At 39.9% G+C, this 16,957-nt stretch overlaps 2 protein-coding genes and 1 pseudogene across 3 annotated transcripts; 2 read left to right on the top strand and 1 right to left on the bottom strand.

The window, feature by feature from the left end:
* Positions 1–113: 113 nt before the first annotated feature.
* LOC140951665 (fructose-bisphosphate aldolase C-like) lies at positions 114–7,882 on the top strand. The gene is made up of 3 exons (XM_073400964.1): positions 114–896; positions 5,812–5,976; positions 7,146–7,882. The coding sequence occupies exons 1-3, from the start codon at positions 197–199 to the stop codon at positions 7,358–7,360; spliced, it is 1,080 nt and encodes a 359-aa protein (XP_073257065.1). The 5' UTR covers positions 114–196; the 3' UTR covers positions 7,361–7,882.
* A 1,092-nt stretch (positions 7,883–8,974) lies between these two features.
* LOC140952845 (macrophage migration inhibitory factor homolog) lies at positions 8,975–12,377 on the bottom strand. 2 transcript variants are annotated; one of them, XM_073402297.1, is made up of 3 exons: positions 12,222–12,377; positions 10,755–10,927; positions 8,975–9,062 (listed from the first exon to the last, which is right to left on the bottom strand). In XM_073402297.1, exons 1-3 carry the CDS (start codon positions 12,321–12,323, stop codon positions 8,990–8,992), a joined length of 348 nt encoding a protein of 115 aa, XP_073258398.1. In that variant the 5' UTR covers positions 12,324–12,377; the 3' UTR covers positions 8,975–8,989. The 2 variants fall into 2 exon arrangements, with proteins under 2 accessions (XP_073258398.1, XP_073258399.1); XM_073402298.1 differs by lacking the exon at positions 8,975–9,062 and adding an exon at positions 10,477–10,513.
* A 2,583-nt stretch (positions 12,378–14,960) lies between these two features.
* On the top strand, positions 14,961–15,761 carry LOC140952127 (uncharacterized; annotated as a pseudogene).
* The last annotated feature ends 1,196 nt before the right edge of the window (positions 15,762–16,957 follow it).

Here is a 16,957-nt window from a genome sequence, read left to right as displayed (position 1 = left end):
CATTTTATAGACCACGTTCTAAAATGTGTTCTGATTGGTCAAATGTAAGACATGCTTATCAGAACTAGCCAATTAGGACTCTTCTAAGGAAGGTACAGCTTGCAGATCAGCGACCTTCGTCCTCATCTCGAAGTTGCAGCCATCGAACGAAGTTTACTACCGGTTTCCGAGGGTCAAAAGAGTTCTGTTGATCGCCATGGACGCTCCTTTAACACCAGAATTGAAGGCAGAGCTGAAGAGGATTGCCGAAGCCATTGTCGCTCCCGGTAAAGGAATCCTCGCTGCAGATGAAAGCACAGGAACCATGGGAAAGAGACTTGCAGGCATCGGAGTCGAAAATATAGAAGAAAACCGGCGCTTGTACCGACAGCTTCTGTTCACATCTGGCGCAGAAATGGCGAAGAATATCAGCGGTGTGATCCTCTTCCATGAAACTGTTTACCAGAAAGCAGATGACGGAACTCCGTTTGTGAAAATTCTCCGCGACCATGGGATCATTCCGGGCATCAAAGTCGACAAAGGTGTCGTTCCTCTTGCAGGAACAATTGGAGAGGGAACCACGCAAGGACTTGACGGGCTCGCTGAGAGATGTGCACAGTACAAAAAAGATGGTTGTGACTTCGCCAAGTGGCGTTGTGTGTTAAAAATCTCCGAACACACGCCCTCGCAACTGGCCATATTTGAAAACGCGAACGTCCTGGCTCGCTATGCAACCATTTGTCAACAAAATGGCCTTGTACCCATTGTAGAGCCTGAAATTTTGTGCGATGGTGATCATTCTCTGGAACGCTGTCAGCAGGTCACGGAAGCCGTGCTTTCTGCTCAGTATAAGGCTTTGGTAGATCATCATGTCTACCTTGAAGGAACTTTGCTCAAGCCTAACATGGTCACAGCTGGTAGGTGAAATGTTTGTTTTCTGTAAGTTGAGAAATGGTCATATTAGTACTATCAGTATCCGTATTCGTTTGTGTCTGGATATTGGTCCCGTCATTGCTTCATTTCCTACATGACTTTGCAGTATTTAACCCCAAATTTCTTCTGAGTTATTTTGTGCAATTTGTTGCAAACGGCCCCTTGCAAGTTACTTTGTATATTTCTGTTATGGCTTCTTGTACATTTCTATTTACTTTTATAAAATAACTAAGATAGTACGCGCGTTCTGATAGGTTAAAAACTTATGGAAACTCGTAGAAAAATTAAAGTTATATTATAAAAGCAATAGACCACACTTTCTATGGGTTTACCGGCGTGATAACCCACTTGGGACGTTGGGAGAACACTCGAAAAGCTTGTAAATCACGAGCCTTCGGCTCGTGATTTACAAGCTTTTCTCGTGTTCTCCCAACATCCCGCGTTGATGATAAAATTTGTTACTTTGCGGTTTTTCTTTTGGATTCACAATTTCAGTACTGAATTTGTTATTCATGACTTGTAAATTAATGTACAGACGTCATGTTCAAAACAAACTAATAGCTGGTCATTTGGAAATGATCTAGACCGGACAATTAGCTAAAAAAATTATCAACAATTGGAAATTTTTCAGTAAAGTCTTCATATGAATCCTTCAATGTTACCAGCATAATTTGTGAAATCTTGTCAAAATGAATATCAACGGAATAACTGTGATTTAAATGCTTGAATTGTTTAGACTAAAAGATAATTGGCTCTATATTGCATAATCAGGGATTGCATAATCTGATAGTGAAGGTTCCCACAGGGCACCCCCTCAAAGAATTGATGCAAGATTATATCTAAATTCAATTTGACCCAGTCCTCAGCATTTGTGGTTTTGATGCATAATAAACTTTACACTGAGACAACATTTTGATGAATAATCATACAGCATTGTACATTATTTCATGAAATAATAAGATAGCAGAAGCTTGTTTCTTGAAAGTCCTGGTAACTTTTCAGGTTGAAGATCAAATATTCAAATCAAAATCTATAAAAATATATATATATAGTTCCTAGCTATAAAACCAGCTCATAATATTTTTGATTTTGTTTACTGAGGCCTGGTTCAAACATCAAACTTTTCATGTATCAAACTTTATTACTTATTTGGGTTGACTCAAATGATGTAAGTTGAATGGTTGACTCAGATGTCGAACTTAATGATTTGGACTAAATTCCTTTTTGCAACGTAAACTGGTCTACATTGCTAAAAAGTCAAAGTAAATTAAAGTATATTTATGTATTTCAGCACATTTGAAAGCAAGTCACTCCAAAGTCAATGTTCCCATGTGGGCTACTCGAAGTTAATTCAAAGTGCCACCCAAATTAGATGTGTCAGACTTAATTGATTCATTGGTTGATCTTTTCATGTTCTTATTTAATGGGATTAGGTTAAGTACACGAAAAGTTTGACATTTGAAGTAGGCTGTAATAGATTTATCATGTTATCTGCCAAACTATTGAATCCTCTATCTTGAATGTAAATAACAACAGCTTTCCAGGCCTGTTAGTTAATCAGAACTTTCATGAAACAGACCCTTGGACACAGTGGCTTGCCAGTATGTGTATGCCAAATTTTCCTTCTTCTAAAAAAATTTCTGATAAAAGCCTTTTGTTACATCTTGCCTTGATTTGTTGTACAAATCAGCATTAAAAGATGAAATACAGATGGTGAGCGGTCATTATCACAACTTCGGTTACAGCTGGTGAACTCCTAGACTTTTATTTGACTATTTCACTACATGTAAGTCTGTGGCAGCACCTTGCACCTTGCAGCTTTTAGTTTGTCTTCAACTTCTCTTAGGGCATTGCAAAACTTGAACCTTGTCCACTCAGAGGTGTAATAATAATACCTCCCAATGCTTCTTTTGTTGGCCCCCTCTTCTCCCTCCTTACACTGTTCCTTGTAGAGTTTCTCGGCAAGCCCTGCTGATCTTGAAACATGCCCAAACCACTTTAACTTGTTTCTTTACCATGGTTAAAATATCGTTGTAGGGCCCTATGGTTTGCCTGATTCTGCCTCTGACTGCATCATTATGGATGTGGTCTCTGTATGTGGCAGCACCTTTGTTCTAATAAGTTGCCAATCAATGATCAAGACTAAGGGACAGAATTTGTCAAAACATCAATAACTGTTGCAAAAAGTTCTTTTCAGGCAGCAATTGTTCAAAAGCTGGATAGAGCTGTCCATCAGATAAATGTCTATATCTAGTGGTTAAGTATTATTGCACTATCCATTGGAAGGGGATTTATACGGTGGATAGCGCTATCCATCTTTTGAACAACTACGTCATAAATAGCCTGCGAGCAGGCTACGATACCTATAACTTTGTAGCGATAAAGATGGGTTCTACAGGCCTTCTGACAGGGTGCGCGGGTGCGGGACCGCACAATTCGGTCTAACCCGCACAATCAGGCACAATCGGCAAAATCCCGCACAATACTGAAAAATTTCCTGAAAATTTAAATTAAATCAGGTATTCCTATTGATTTCCAAGATTTCTAGAAAACTTTTAGGCTATTTACCTTCCAAAACAAACGAAAAATCCATAGCTTTTTCCTCGAACAGCTCGGGCGCTTATAAAAACAACAAGGCGCTTTCCATAGCTCGCGCTGTCCTGGGCACTAGTCACGTACACATCGAGTATTGTGTCGTCATGCAGCGCTCCGTGGGATACTGGGGTTCTTCTTATCCTATTTGTGGCAATTGTTTTACAAATAAAAAGCAGGAAAAAACACTAGTTCATGTTCACTTCATTGTCGTTAAACGAAAATGTGTAAGCGACTTTAAAGAAATGTAAACCATTTCTAAGACTTACTCTAGCACTGTGGTAAACGTTGCATTTTACATGTATTGTTTTGTTAAGTCATCGCTATTTGCTTGTGTACAAAGATGACAGTATATTTTCTCCGGTTTTTCATGCATGGCTGGGAACAGACCGTTAATAGAAGGCGTTCAAGTAGTTACCTATATTGAAATGAAACCTGTATTTTACATTGAGTACATTCGTCGAAAACAAACGAAAAAAGTATGTGTATTTTTATTAGTATTCTTACAATACTGATGTACAACTCTTTTTTCCGTGATTTGTGTCACGTTTAAGCGTTGCTTTTGTTCACACAATATTTTTAAAAAGGAACAGCAAAGAACAACTAAACTCCTTAACTCAACTTTTATTATGTCTGTAAAAGAAACAAAAACATTTGCAAAATAAACATGAACGTAACTAGATTTGTAATTTACTTACCCTTTAAATTAATAAACCGCACCTTGCAATTTAACATAACAATAAAATTTCACTGCTGGACGCTAAACCGGAAATGAAGCTGGGATTTACCATGAACGCATTAGCTACCATATATAGTTGAAGTAAAGCATATGAAATGAACAGCATTCCTTGCAGTCTGATTGGGGTCGATCGCTCTTTTTTCTAAATCACTTCGTCCCTGTACCAACTAGCGAAGAACAAAAATAACAGAAGCTTCTACTCACGAAATGAAGAGTGAATATACCGTAAAGACCAGCATATCTGAAGCCGCACTCGCAGATAAGCAGCACCCCGAGTTGAAGCTCACATTTTTTGGGGGAAAAAGTTTTTTTAAAAAATATGAACTTTAGTCACAGAATTGGCTCTAAGAAACGTATTCCTGTATCGAAAAAAAACCCACACTTTGACAAGCTTGGTAGCTGTGTAAATTTCTCGAGCACATGTTTTTTTAGCCTGGTTACTAAGTTAACCAAGATGGCCGCTTGTTTACAGACTCTTTTCTTTGGCTTTTTTCATTTGTCTTCGGTGTTCCGACATTGCAGAAAGCTTCAAAATGTCCGACAAAGATAGCGAGCACTGTTTTAACACAGGTATTTTGACAATTTGAGGTTAAATTTTACAATTTACAAACTCAACACTGGCGTTCGTGCGTTACGTGTTCGATGCGGATCTTATGACTCTTATTGCTCAACTGATTTGATTTTGGTCTCGGAGGCGCTCTGGCAGCTCTGTAAGACAACAAGACTAACTGCATCATCTTAAGTTTTGATCCACATTATATTTATAATATACCTCAAATAAATTAAGGCTGAAAAAGGTCTGGTCAACTTATATCACTGGAAAGAGCAATCGATGCAGTACGTGGCAGTGTATTTTTCAGGGAGCTCTTGCTCACAATCACGGAATATTTGGTAGGTCGAAAGATTGCACAATCCCGCACAATTCCCGCACAATCGGTGTTTTTCCCCGCACAATTTGCCCCCAAAATCGCGCACAATTTTTATTTTTTACCCGCACCCTGTCAGAAGGACTGGTTCTACAGTAAACTCCGGCACCTTGCGGACAGTCCAGGAACATGCGTCGGGGGGGTAGGAGGAAATTAGATCTAATTGTCGGTTCTCTAGGGGGGAAAACGTGCTAAGTTTTGGGCCCAAATGGTCCTTATCAAAGACTCACCATAATTACAGCCTATTTGCTTTGGAAACCATCAGTTTGGCCATCTTGCATAACTATGCGAAACTGGTTAGGCCTGCACTTGTGAAAACTTGTGATCCTCTATCATATTCAACCCTGCCTCGTGCCCAGATGTCTCTGTGGCAATTAAGGAAGGCAGGAAGGAGAAGATGGTTGAGATGTCTTCACCTCTCGTTTTTCTCCTTCCCACGATCCCTTGTGCAGGGCCTTACACTTAATCACCAGTCACTCAAGTGTCACTCACATTTCATGCTTGCCTCTATGCAAAAAACAAAGCACCTGAGGAGGCTGGAATTAAACCTTTGTATGGCAATACTCTTTATTTTGATAGCCCCCACTTGTGCTCAATAATGTTGTTATCATAAACCATAAATTCATCTTCTTTCCTATTTAGGCCAGAGTTGCCCAACCAAGAACACACCAGAGCAAAATGCCATGGCCACTGTCACAGCTTTCCAGAGAACCATACCTGTTGCAGTGCCTGGTGTTGTGTTTCTGTCTGGAGGACAGTCAGAAGAAGAGGCATCAGTGAACCTTAATGCCATCAACCAATACCCAGGTGATTAGTTTGACCGTTTAAAATACAGTTAAAGCTCCATTAAGCAGCCACTCCTTTGGCAGGGATTAAAACCTCTGGAGATCTAAAATCTAGAGACTCTCTCTTTTGCACTACCCCACTCCCCCTGATTGTCACCAAACCCCCCTTCCCTCACAAATCGAGCCAGCCCCCAAAGAGGCCATTTACATGATGGCGTCATTCTGCTACTACGACCAGAATCCTTTCCGTTTTTCCTTTCATATTTAAATTTTGTAATCCCGGTGAGGTTTAAAGAACAAAAGCCCTAATTTGCACAAGAAAGCAAAACCCTGAAGGATTATGGTAGTAGTAAAATGATCTCATAGTGCAAATGGCCTATTATGACAAAAGAATGTATGACATCTTAAATGAAGTACATACCATCAAAATTCGCTTTAATCATTGTAATGTTGAAATAATCTTTGTCAGTGATTAAAGGCGGGCGAAGATGCCTCAAAAAAATTAGAGTTTTGACAAAAATGGGCCAAATTTCAAACTAAAGCTGGGTTAATAGAGGTTACAACAACAGGAAGAACTCTTGTCAGGATGGCTAAAAGGCTGGATTTTCATTAAGAATTCTAGTAGCAGTTGAAAAATGTGACGTTACAGGGGAATATTTTGAAAGAGGCTCCACATCTGAATAAAAAATAGTCATAGGCTACCTAACGTAAGCTGGAGAATTCAACATAGTAGATGGAGACTTCTACAATCTCCAATGCCTTATGAACACCCTAAAAAGTTAAGAAGTCAAAAGGAAACAGTGCTTTTTGAGGATAATAAGAAAAGCCCCTCTTTCGTATGTTGGGAAATTCCAACACTGGCTTTCAGATATAAGCTATCCTTGGTTTATAGTAACATCTGCAAAGCACCACCAATAACCCTGTTCTGGGCTCACAGTGGACTTAACGAATTACCAGAAATGTATTTTGAATTGCCCTTCAACCTGATTGGCAAATCGACAATGGCTTTTTGACAGGCCAGTCATGGCACATAATCAAATCTTTTTGCCCAGGCTGGTACCCAGAACAAGGATTATAGGGGTGTTCCATAAACAGACTTAACCAGAAGTTAAAATCTGTCTCTGGGGGAGGCATATAATAATAAAAACCAGGGTAAGGCATGAAATCTGAGAGTGTAGGTTTGTTCTTTAGGCAAGAAGCCATGGAAGTTGACCTTCTCATTTGGCCGTGCTCTTCAAGCAAGTGCACTGAAGGCTTGGGGCGGCAAGGCAGATCAAGTGAAAGCTGGTCAAGCAGAATTTCTCAAGCGTGCTGCCGCTAATGGTGCTGCATCTAAAGGAGAGTACAAGGGAGGAGCCAGCTTGGCTGGCGGGGAAAGTCTGTTTGTTGCCAACCATCAGTATTAGAGCAAAACCCAAAAGTGGTTGCTTAAGAGGTGTATGCAAAATCGCCATGATGTAAAACTGATGGAACAGTATGGTGTAGATTAGAATAATAAGTTAAAATAAGGTCATTTCGTGAGCCTCTCTATGGGTATTTATGGATGTCATTTTCAATGCTCATTTTCCGTCAAATCATTGGTTTTTTCAATGAAATCGTCGCAGGTCAAGCAAACCTCGACAATAACAGAAACAATAAAATTAAAGCAACAGGTTTAATTAAGTTATGGATAAAAATTTTGAAAGTGCAGCACACTTTTTGGCGGATTTCTTTGCCATCATTGCGTGACTAAACTCATGCGGCGATTTTATTGGAGTTACCCATAGAGAGTCTCTTTCATGTTAGCCATAAACACTAGTGGATCACTGATTTGGTCTAACCTGGAGTCTGTCTCGTTATGGTGCTGTAAGAAAGTGCTTTGTATTTCATCAGAAAGGAAATTACGTGCTAAGGAAATTTGATGTGAAATAAACGAGTGAGATCTCTTATTGAGGTGGTGATAAATTTCTTGTGTTTACAACAAAGCCATTGTATTTCCCAGGAGATGTGACAAAACCCAAACTATTGCTTCAGCAGTGGAATGTTTCCTTTAACAAATTCACGACTCAGTTGCCCATAACTGCCTGACAGTGTTGGGAGTCCAGGGGTGGTTACCACTTAAACAAACCACCTGGGTGGAAATCTTGTGCATAAACGTAACACCGGGGCATTGTGTTTTATCAGACATTGTACATTTCTCGGAAACTGCCCATCTACCCCTTCACTAAGCCAACATTTTGCCATAAGTGAGAAAGTGTTAATGTTGGCCTAGGGGTTGGTGGGCAGTTTCCCAGAAACTTTGCTCTAGGGTGACTAGGAAATCTTGGCTTTTTCATAGAAATCCTATGCTGGGGGCACCCTGGATTTCAAAGGTTCAAGCTAAAAACAAACGAGCAGTAAAAAAATGTTCTTAACTGTCTCTTGAGCTTAAGGAACATGCTCGGAAGTATGTTCTAAAACAGGTTGTTACAAAAAAGTACTGCATTTTCATGAATTGAACAACAACAACAACAAAAGAAAGATCAAAGTTCACAACCATTCTTTACTTTTTCGTCATTCACTGAAAAAATTGGCTGTTGTTGAGAGATTATTTTGGCAGTTGGGGACACGCTTTTGTGGCTGTTGCCATTGTAGTGAGGTGGCCATTTTAAAGAGGTTTAAACAATAGTCAATTTATGGACTATCACCCATGACAAAAAAATAGTCGGTAAAGAGGTGGCTGTGGTCACTAGTGGAGGTTCGACTGTAGCTATTTGTGAATTATATTGGCCAAGCAAAAGGTAGTGAAATAAAAACACTGAAAGTCCTTTCATCATGTAACTAGTTTTATTTCCTCAATGTTTTTTATTTGAGTGATCATCAGAATTAAAGATTCACTTTTTTTTATAAATACCATTATCATCATAGTGTTCTTAGACACTAATAGGATCATTTCATAATGACTGTCATCAATTTTATGAAAGGGACTCCTTTCTTTTCTGTTATGTTTTACATCACATCAGAGATCTAAAATCTATCAATCTGCCAGTCTCTGTGATACAGTACTGTCGATGCTGTCACTTTCCAGCCAAGGTTTTGCCGTTCCAAGCCAAGTCACTTCTTGCAATGTCATGGAAAAAGATAAACAACCTGCAAAAAATTACCAACATTTATTAAAACAGATACAATCAGCTGATAAGGGCTGAGGTTTTTGCAACCTAGTTTTTTCAGCAGAATCACAATTTTTTGAACTAAATGAGAAAAGCAAATTGGTTCAAATTACAGTGGCAGTGGCGGATCCATGGGAGGGGCTCAGGGAGCCCGAACCCCCACTTCGGTTTAGTCAAACTGAGGCCCGGAGGGCTGGAAAAATTTTTTTGGAGACTGGGCCCCCCTTATCTCAGGGTCTGAATGACCGGCCCCCCCCAAGGTCTGGATCCACCACTGAATGGGTCAAAATATATGACAATGTTTGACTGATAAAGGGAAGTTGGATTTTACTTGAATCGTGAGAAAGGGTCCAAGAAATCAGGATTCTAAATGTAATAATTGTCATTTTAAGATTTATTGCATGAGATTGAGTCTCCAGCAAAGGAGGTTAGGGTACCCCCAAAACAACAATTATTACCCTAATCATAACTATAACAAAATTCTCAAATCTGATTGGCTATCAACTGCCCTGATTTCAGCCTTAATAGGACAGTACGCACTGTCAGGCGTGCTTAAACAGCTTTTTTCACTGCTAGTTTCAAAAAATATATATCTTGGACTTGTGTTATGATTCAAAAAAGAGTCATATATCACAAATTTTGTTAACGTTATGATTAATTGGTAACAGGATTTCGTGTCGTCCAATCTGGTCTGTAATCATACTAGTGATTAAACAAACCAGACTCCCACTATGCGGTCGTTCGATTTTGTTAATCACTCAATGATTACAGACCGAATTGGAGGACACGAAGTTCTGTTACCAGTACAAATTGACTGAAGAAAGGTTGAGGCCACCAGTAAATTCTAAAAATAGTGACCACCTCCCTGCATGACAGTAGCAACCAAACCAAAACCTCAATAGCAACACCAATATTGGTAGTTAAATCAATATTCCAGTAAATTGACACACACTAACCTGATCATGATAAAGACACTTTACCAAGAAAGAAGTGGAATCATTTTCAAATGTCCACTCATGCTGTATCAGCTTATGTGGTGCCATGTTAATACAAAACCATAGACTTTCCATCATGTAACAGGAACTTGTTTACAATCATAATATTAAAATAATACTCTACCAGGTCAAAGAAAGATTGTTCCTGAGGGTGTGTGGGTTCAAGGAAGGGTAAAAAGGGATCCCTTGCTTTTATGGAAACAATTTGAAGAAAGAAGATGGTAGCCTGCAAAGCAGGAGTATTTTGCAGTGCAAACCATAATACTAATCTTCTCCTGCCACCGAGAGGTTAATGTGTTAAAATAGAGGAAGGGGACGGGGGAGGAGTGAAAAAAAATTTCCTCTTTTCCTCCTCCCCCTTGCCTGCTCCTCCTCCCTCAGTTTTGCAATAATTTTTCAAGATGGCGGCTGCAATCAATGTACTTCTGAGCTTTCACTGAAACAAAAAAGAAGAAAGAAGAAAGAAAGAGTCAGCTGTCAGTCCATGACCACTGACAAGTGGAACAAAATTCATTTGAGATCTTAACAACTGTTTTAGGAAATTTTTGTCTTTTATCTTGGGAAAATAGTTTGGTTGCACTGTCCAACTCAACAAGCTTCAGAGCTCATTGGTTGTTAAATGTTTAGATATCTAAAGGTTTGCAAAGCAAGATTTTTTTAAAGCCAGATTTTTTTACCTTCCACTTGGAATTCTGAAATGCTTCTCCAGGTGTTCGGAAAAAGCTTTGGCATATTCATTATTTTTTTCCGGCCCCAGTTTCCCTGCTGAGTAGATGTGAAGCATCCCAGAGTTTTCATCAGTCCCTCCAAATGTTAACTTTGCTCCAGCATTGACTTGCACTCCAACAACCTGTTCATCATATTAAGAAGAACAATAGCATGTCTTATTATTATGGCTTCAAGTGGGCATTATTTTCTTGTAATGACCAGGCATGGTTGTTTTAAATAATTAAAATTCAGTCTTTGTACTGTCGTACACTGTTGACCGTATCATGGTTTTGGAAGCCATCTTGATGGGTAGGCACCTGCATGATAAATTACAGTGTTTTTATGGGAATCTATGTAAACTTACGTTTCACAGCAAATAGTCTGTACACAGATATTGTTTTATTTTTCTTTTCATTCTTTTTGAAAACATCGGGCGAGCTAAATCCCCTGCGGTTTATATTTTATCACCTGCGCTCGACAGACTTTGAAGAGAAAATAGAGGGTCAGTGAACAGGCTACACAGCAAAGGATTGTACTAACAATAATGGAGGCCATAGCTGTGCCTAAATTTATCCAGTCAATTATCGATTATTAGATTATCAAGACATTTGTCTGCAAGTTTTCCCGCACAATTTTATTTTCACGCAGTTGCCCACCCATCAAGATGGCCTCCAAAACAGTGATTAAGTATATTTTTTACTTGTCACGAGCTTAAACATGGTTCGAGTTTTTTCTCTCATTCTGCGTTTTAGTTCTGTTTTGTTTTAGAATATTCTGAAATTCCATGTTTTAGCACATTCCGTATATTAGAATATTCCATGTTCTGCCATTCCTGTTCGTCATTCTGCCATTCACCCCACCTATGAAACAATGAGGTTTTTGTGATATCTGTTAAAGTCGAGGTGGGTGCTATCAGCCAAACCCAAGGCCAAGGCTGATAACACTTACCGAGACCTTCATTATTTAGGATATCACAAAAAGCGAATCTAATGATTTTTTTATTATCCATTGTTTTGAAGAAAATAACGACAAACACACAGTCAAAAGGAACCTGAATAAAGACAATAATTGATATAATTTGGAAATCATGCACTGTGCACGTAACCTACAGATGAGTCAGTTACTCACTAGCAGAAAACTAACTAATCTGTAGGTTGCACTGATTTCCAAAATTAGCTGTAGGCTCTACACGCAAATATTCGTTGACTAATCCAAACCCACCCATCCCCCCCCCCCCCCCCTATACTCTTCCGGCCATAGGACGAGGAGTCGCTGGGGAAGAACTCTCAAACCGGTTTACCGCATGTACTTCAAGGAAAACTGACTAATCAAGAGAGACACCTATAAAGCTTATTATTTGTGGGAAAAAATTGGGTTGATCTCGCCATTCAAAATGTTGTCCGCCGCTAGAGTCATGTTAATGTGAATATTCTTACCGTGCTCGGTTTTCCCAAAAGTTGTGCTACTAATTCTGTAGTCTCCTTGTGGAAATTTTCAGGAACTTCTTTTACGTTTGTTGTTAAATCAAACAGAGGCATGATTAATGCAAACAATTGCAAGTTATGGAGAAAATTCCAATTCCTGAATATTAATGTGGAATGATCGTGCGTCCCGTCAAACGGGCAATGGAGTGGCAGAAAGCAGGTCATGTAAAGCGCTCGAAATGTGTCGCCACCTGCGTCACTGGTCACGATACGGTAAACAAAATTTCCCTGCCGATTAAGAAGGAATCAAACTCCTATGTCCTTTTAACTTTATCTGGCTCGTTCTGCTGGTAGAAATTTTCGGCGATAAAATGTTTTTCACCCATGTATTAAAGTCCTAAAAATGGGGTATTCTAGGAAGGGCGTTGCGTGACCGGGAAAGAAAATGGCTGCGCGCCCCCCTGAGTCCTGACGTATCCACTTCGACCGCCACGCAAATCCAATTCGATGTACACTAGCTCGCACATAGTATGTTTATTTGCAGTTCTAAAAGCCACTAGAGACAGAGAAAGAAATAAGAAAAGTGAATAAATCTCACACTGGTTGGATACACTAAAACAATGAGGATCTCATCATCTAACCTCTTATAATGGTCATCATCATCATCATCATCTTGATCATTGTTACCATCCTCGGACTCGTTTGTTGGGAGGTCACCCAACATTCCCCACGTTGCGTGACATCACAAAAAACGGCTGCGAGGGAGAGTAATGATGAAGATGATGATTATTATTTTTGGCCAACATGACCAATGTTTGAATTTCCTGAAAACGAGGTAGGCCGTGTCGACGACGACGCAAGCATATGAAGCTAGCCTGTGAACAGGCTCTCCTTTTGGGGAAAGCGCAATTTTTTTTCACACTTTCCCCAAATAGACGGCCTGTTCACTGGCTAATATGAAGCACACGGCTAGGATCTCTTGCACCCCGGGGAATTCTCAAAACATGTTTACTCGAGGAGTGGTCTTTCGTGACAAATTCATCTTAGCTTTTAGGTGGGCAGTCATAAAGAGGCTACAATGAATGAATGGATGAATGGATGAACGGATGAATGGATGGATGGATGGATGGATGGATGGATGGATGAATGAATGACTTTATGTAAACACGGTCAACTCATCAGGACTCAAAAACACTATTTCTTACACAAATCTAAAACGGCTATGACACATTAACATTATTTTTTTTAAAAATAGTAAATTGTAATTTGTTTACCCACCCAAGGATTACTTAGGAGTGATTAAGAACCCTCTTAGACTAGAGCCTGTTTTACATAGGTGCCGTGTACATAGTTTGCAGTCAGCACTGGAGGTCCCAAGAGAGTTTGCCTACCGCATGCAGCTGCTCAATAGGAAGGCTATTTCAAAGAACTGCTCGAGAAAATGAACTGAAATCAAACGATACCAGCATTTAAGGGGAGAGTCTGGTTAAATTTGGGGAAAATGATGTTGATTTGGGAAGCTGAAATATATGAGGTTAGAATAGGTATACCTGGTGTACACATAAACCAGTTAGTCCGCTAATGGGATCAGAGGCACCTTGTTGCGGTGGTAGACTATCTGGTAATTGTCTACTGATCACTTCATATTTCAATTTTTAACAACCCCCAATTCCAATATTTTCTCTTTTTCTCCAAATTTCAAACATCTCCCCACTAAATTTTACAAATTGAAACATTCGAAAAATCATCCAAAAATTCACAAATAATTATTGAACTAAGGACTGTAACTTAATTGAGTCACTTTTTGATTGAATGAAATTTTATGTGGAAATCAACGAAAAATAACGCTTTTAACCGGCTGCCCCCTTAAGATTGTTACCACGGTCGAAATAAAATTGTAAATCCGATCCTAAAGAAACCCTCAAAACACTTATTTAGGGGAACCCTGGGTTAAAAAAAAAAAGGAAAAACACCTTGAAGTAAATATTGTCTGATTTCTATCACAACAGAATCAGCCTATGAGCAAGCTTGCTCGCAGGCTTAACACTAGCATTACCGCAATAAAACCAGAAGGGGGTGGGTTCTGGATCTGCACGGATCACGGATTAAATTTCCGTACAGTCACGAATCACGTAGCCTCCCACGCAGACGTTGCGTGGGAGGCTCAGGGGCGGATCCAGGATTTTTTTAGGAGGGGGTGCACTCGTCTCTTGCTCTACTTCAACACCAATAAACCACATAGTTTTTTTTTTTTTTTTTTTTTTTTGCAGAATACCAGTTGTATTAGAGAACCTCAGGTCATCTCAGGGGGGGGGGGGGTGCGCACCCCCTGCACCCTCCCCCTAGATCCGCCCCTGAGGCTACGAATCACATTAACTTTTGGAGTCATTTCACAGATCACGCGATTAGGGGACGAACCGCTTTAAAGTCCATCAATGATCCTTGGTGGTTGCTGGCCATGGACTACTATATATAGGAAAGAGCTGGTCTGAATTAGGGTTATCTGATGTTCACGACATTACATCTGTTTTCTCGGTAGAAATCTAGATAGACGGACTAAAATGTTCGGTGATCACTCGATCGTCACAGTGAATATATAATTCGCGAATCCTGACTGTATTTCATGAGTTTTCCTGACTAATGCTCTGTTTACCGGTCAATTCTTGGATCACGCGCGCGAATCCGTGCCAACGAGAAGGCGTTGATGATGTCATAAGGGGCTCAAGACTTGACGTCCGTATAATCACGTCATTGACACGTCGGAAGTGGTACTCAAGTGTGTCTAACGTAAACTATCAAATGTGACTTTTAATCAGCGATCTTCATTCGATTTTAGAAGAAAAGCCGTTTAACTTCGAGAGATTTCGTACTGGTGACATGAAGAACAGAAAAGACAACTACATTGAAAACCTGGGCTTAATCCCGCTATCGGAGGAAGGGGGATATTTCGTAGAGACATATCGTTCACCAGAAATTATTCAAGCGAAGGAAAGAGACGGAAATGAACGGAGCTTATTGACTACAATTTATTACATGATTGCACCTGAACTTGGAGGCAAAAACTTCTTAAACAGCAACAAAAACGATATAACACATTTTTTTCACGACGGCTGGCCCGCTAAGTACATATATGTCACAACCGAGGGCAAAGTCGAGGAGTTTGTATTGGGTAGCGACACTTCGAAAGGGCATGTTCGTTCCCCAATGAACAGTCCCTGGTGGTTGTCTAAAGGCCGCAGAGATTTTACTCGACGAGAATGATTATGCAAAGTTTGAAGGAGAGATACCTTTTACGTTGATTTCAGAGGGAATGTCGCCGGGTTTTGATTATAGAGATCGTTGTGTGCCCAAAGCCTCTGAAGTGAAGGCTTTGTATCCCGAATTGTGGCAAGCGTTAAAAGACTACAGCGCACCAGACCACGATAAATGAACTCTTTTTCTAAAATTCTCATTTGAATTTTAACTCTTTCTTAAATATTTCGGTTTTTGTAATTTCTTTAAGCATTTGACATGATGGGCTTAATTTTCTGCTCATAAATAGCTCTGACAACATGTTGTTGGCTGTTCTCATTTAATTTCTGCGTGCTTTTCGAACGACTCTTAACTTATTTCAATCAACAGAATAACTTGCACTATCGAATTCTACGTGCTCTACGGCTCGCAATTCTCTCTGTTGGGCCGATGAACGGAAAAGGAAACCGCTTTACAACTTTTAAGTAAAGAACACTCAGCTGGCTTCCTGTGATGTCACGCCTATATAATGTGTACATATCTCAGTGGCAGATCTGTCAGAATCACTGAAAAAGTTATGGTTAAAATAGCGTGACCTGCGTTCAGGGATTTTTTCTCGGGAGGGGGAGCGCAGAAGCTACCTTAGGGCGTTACCGTAAATATCCTAAAAGTAAGTCTATGCATATAGAAGCCCGGGGAGGGGGCTATTTCCTTACAAGAGGCTAATGGGGATGTGCCGCTGGATGGGGTGGCATTTTCACGACTGTATTGACTATAATGGGGTCGCATTTTCAATAAAGTTACTAGAATAGGGTCGCACATTTTCTGTTTTTTGGGGGTAAGACAGTTCTTCATATTTACGGTTAGCAAACGTACCGAGAATGTTTGTACTGTAGATGAAAAGTAAAGTGTTTTTCATTCAATCTAAAAAAATGGGTCAATTCATAAAAACAGAAATCGCGAAAATTACATATTTGCCCTAAAGTGACTAAGATGGGGTCTATAATTGGCCACAGAATAGACTATAATGTGGCAGGGGCTCTGAGAGGCCAGCGGCACAAACCCAGCAAAAATTAACCCAAGTTCCCCCCCCCCCCCCCGCCGGGTATACAAGCCCTTTCCACTCCCGATTCCGTGTACAAATTGATATGCCATAACGGTATGCCGGCATCAAAACTGTACGAAATAAGCTCGGACCGAGCTGTCACATCTTCGATCTATGAGCTTCCGTATGACCTACAGCGGTAAAGCATAGTATGAATTATTTGTAAGTACGTTTCTAGTTGTTGAGGTGTTTGACTGAGTTGGAATTTTGTAAGGGTCACGCATTTCGAATCAATGTTCCAAATATCATCGCATCATTGGTGTGCTATGATAGAATAAAATGACGCAAGAGTGTTGGCAAACTTCTGCACTGTTCAGTTCAATTAAGGTGAACTAGCTTAGAAAATTCTGTAGGGTTTGGAATATGGCGAAAAAGTGGTCAGATTCTCTTCAGTTTACTCTATAATTTTTGA

This window comes from Porites lutea, chromosome 11 (assembly GCF_958299795.1).
Source record: "Porites lutea chromosome 11, jaPorLute2.1, whole genome shotgun sequence".
Lineage (NCBI taxonomy): Eukaryota > Metazoa > Cnidaria > Anthozoa > Scleractinia > Poritidae > Porites > Porites lutea.
This window is presented reverse-complemented; position numbering and strand designations above follow the sequence as displayed.

Bases quoted from the DNA above. Each gene is read 5' to 3' on its own strand.
- LOC140952845 (XM_073402297.1), bottom strand. From the start codon at position 12,323: ATGCCTCTGTTTGATTTAACAACAAACGTAAAAGAAGTTCCTGAAAAT. The intron at 10,928-12,221 runs GTAAGAATATTC...TATGATGAACAG, and splicing joins TTTTGGGAAAACCGAGCACG to GTTGTTGGAGTGCAAGTCAA. The intron at 9,063-10,754 runs GTAAAAAAATCT...AATTTTTTGCAG, and splicing joins TTCAGAATTCCAAGTGGAAG to GTTGTTTATCTTTTTCCATG.
- LOC140951665 (XM_073400964.1), top strand. From the start codon at position 197: ATGGACGCTCCTTTAACACCAGAATTGAAGGCAGAGCTGAAGAGGATT. The intron at 897-5,811 runs GTAGGTGAAATG...TTTCCTATTTAG, and splicing joins GCCTAACATGGTCACAGCTG to GCCAGAGTTGCCCAACCAAG. The intron at 5,977-7,145 runs GTGATTAGTTTG...TTTGTTCTTTAG, and splicing joins TGCCATCAACCAATACCCAG to GCAAGAAGCCATGGAAGTTG.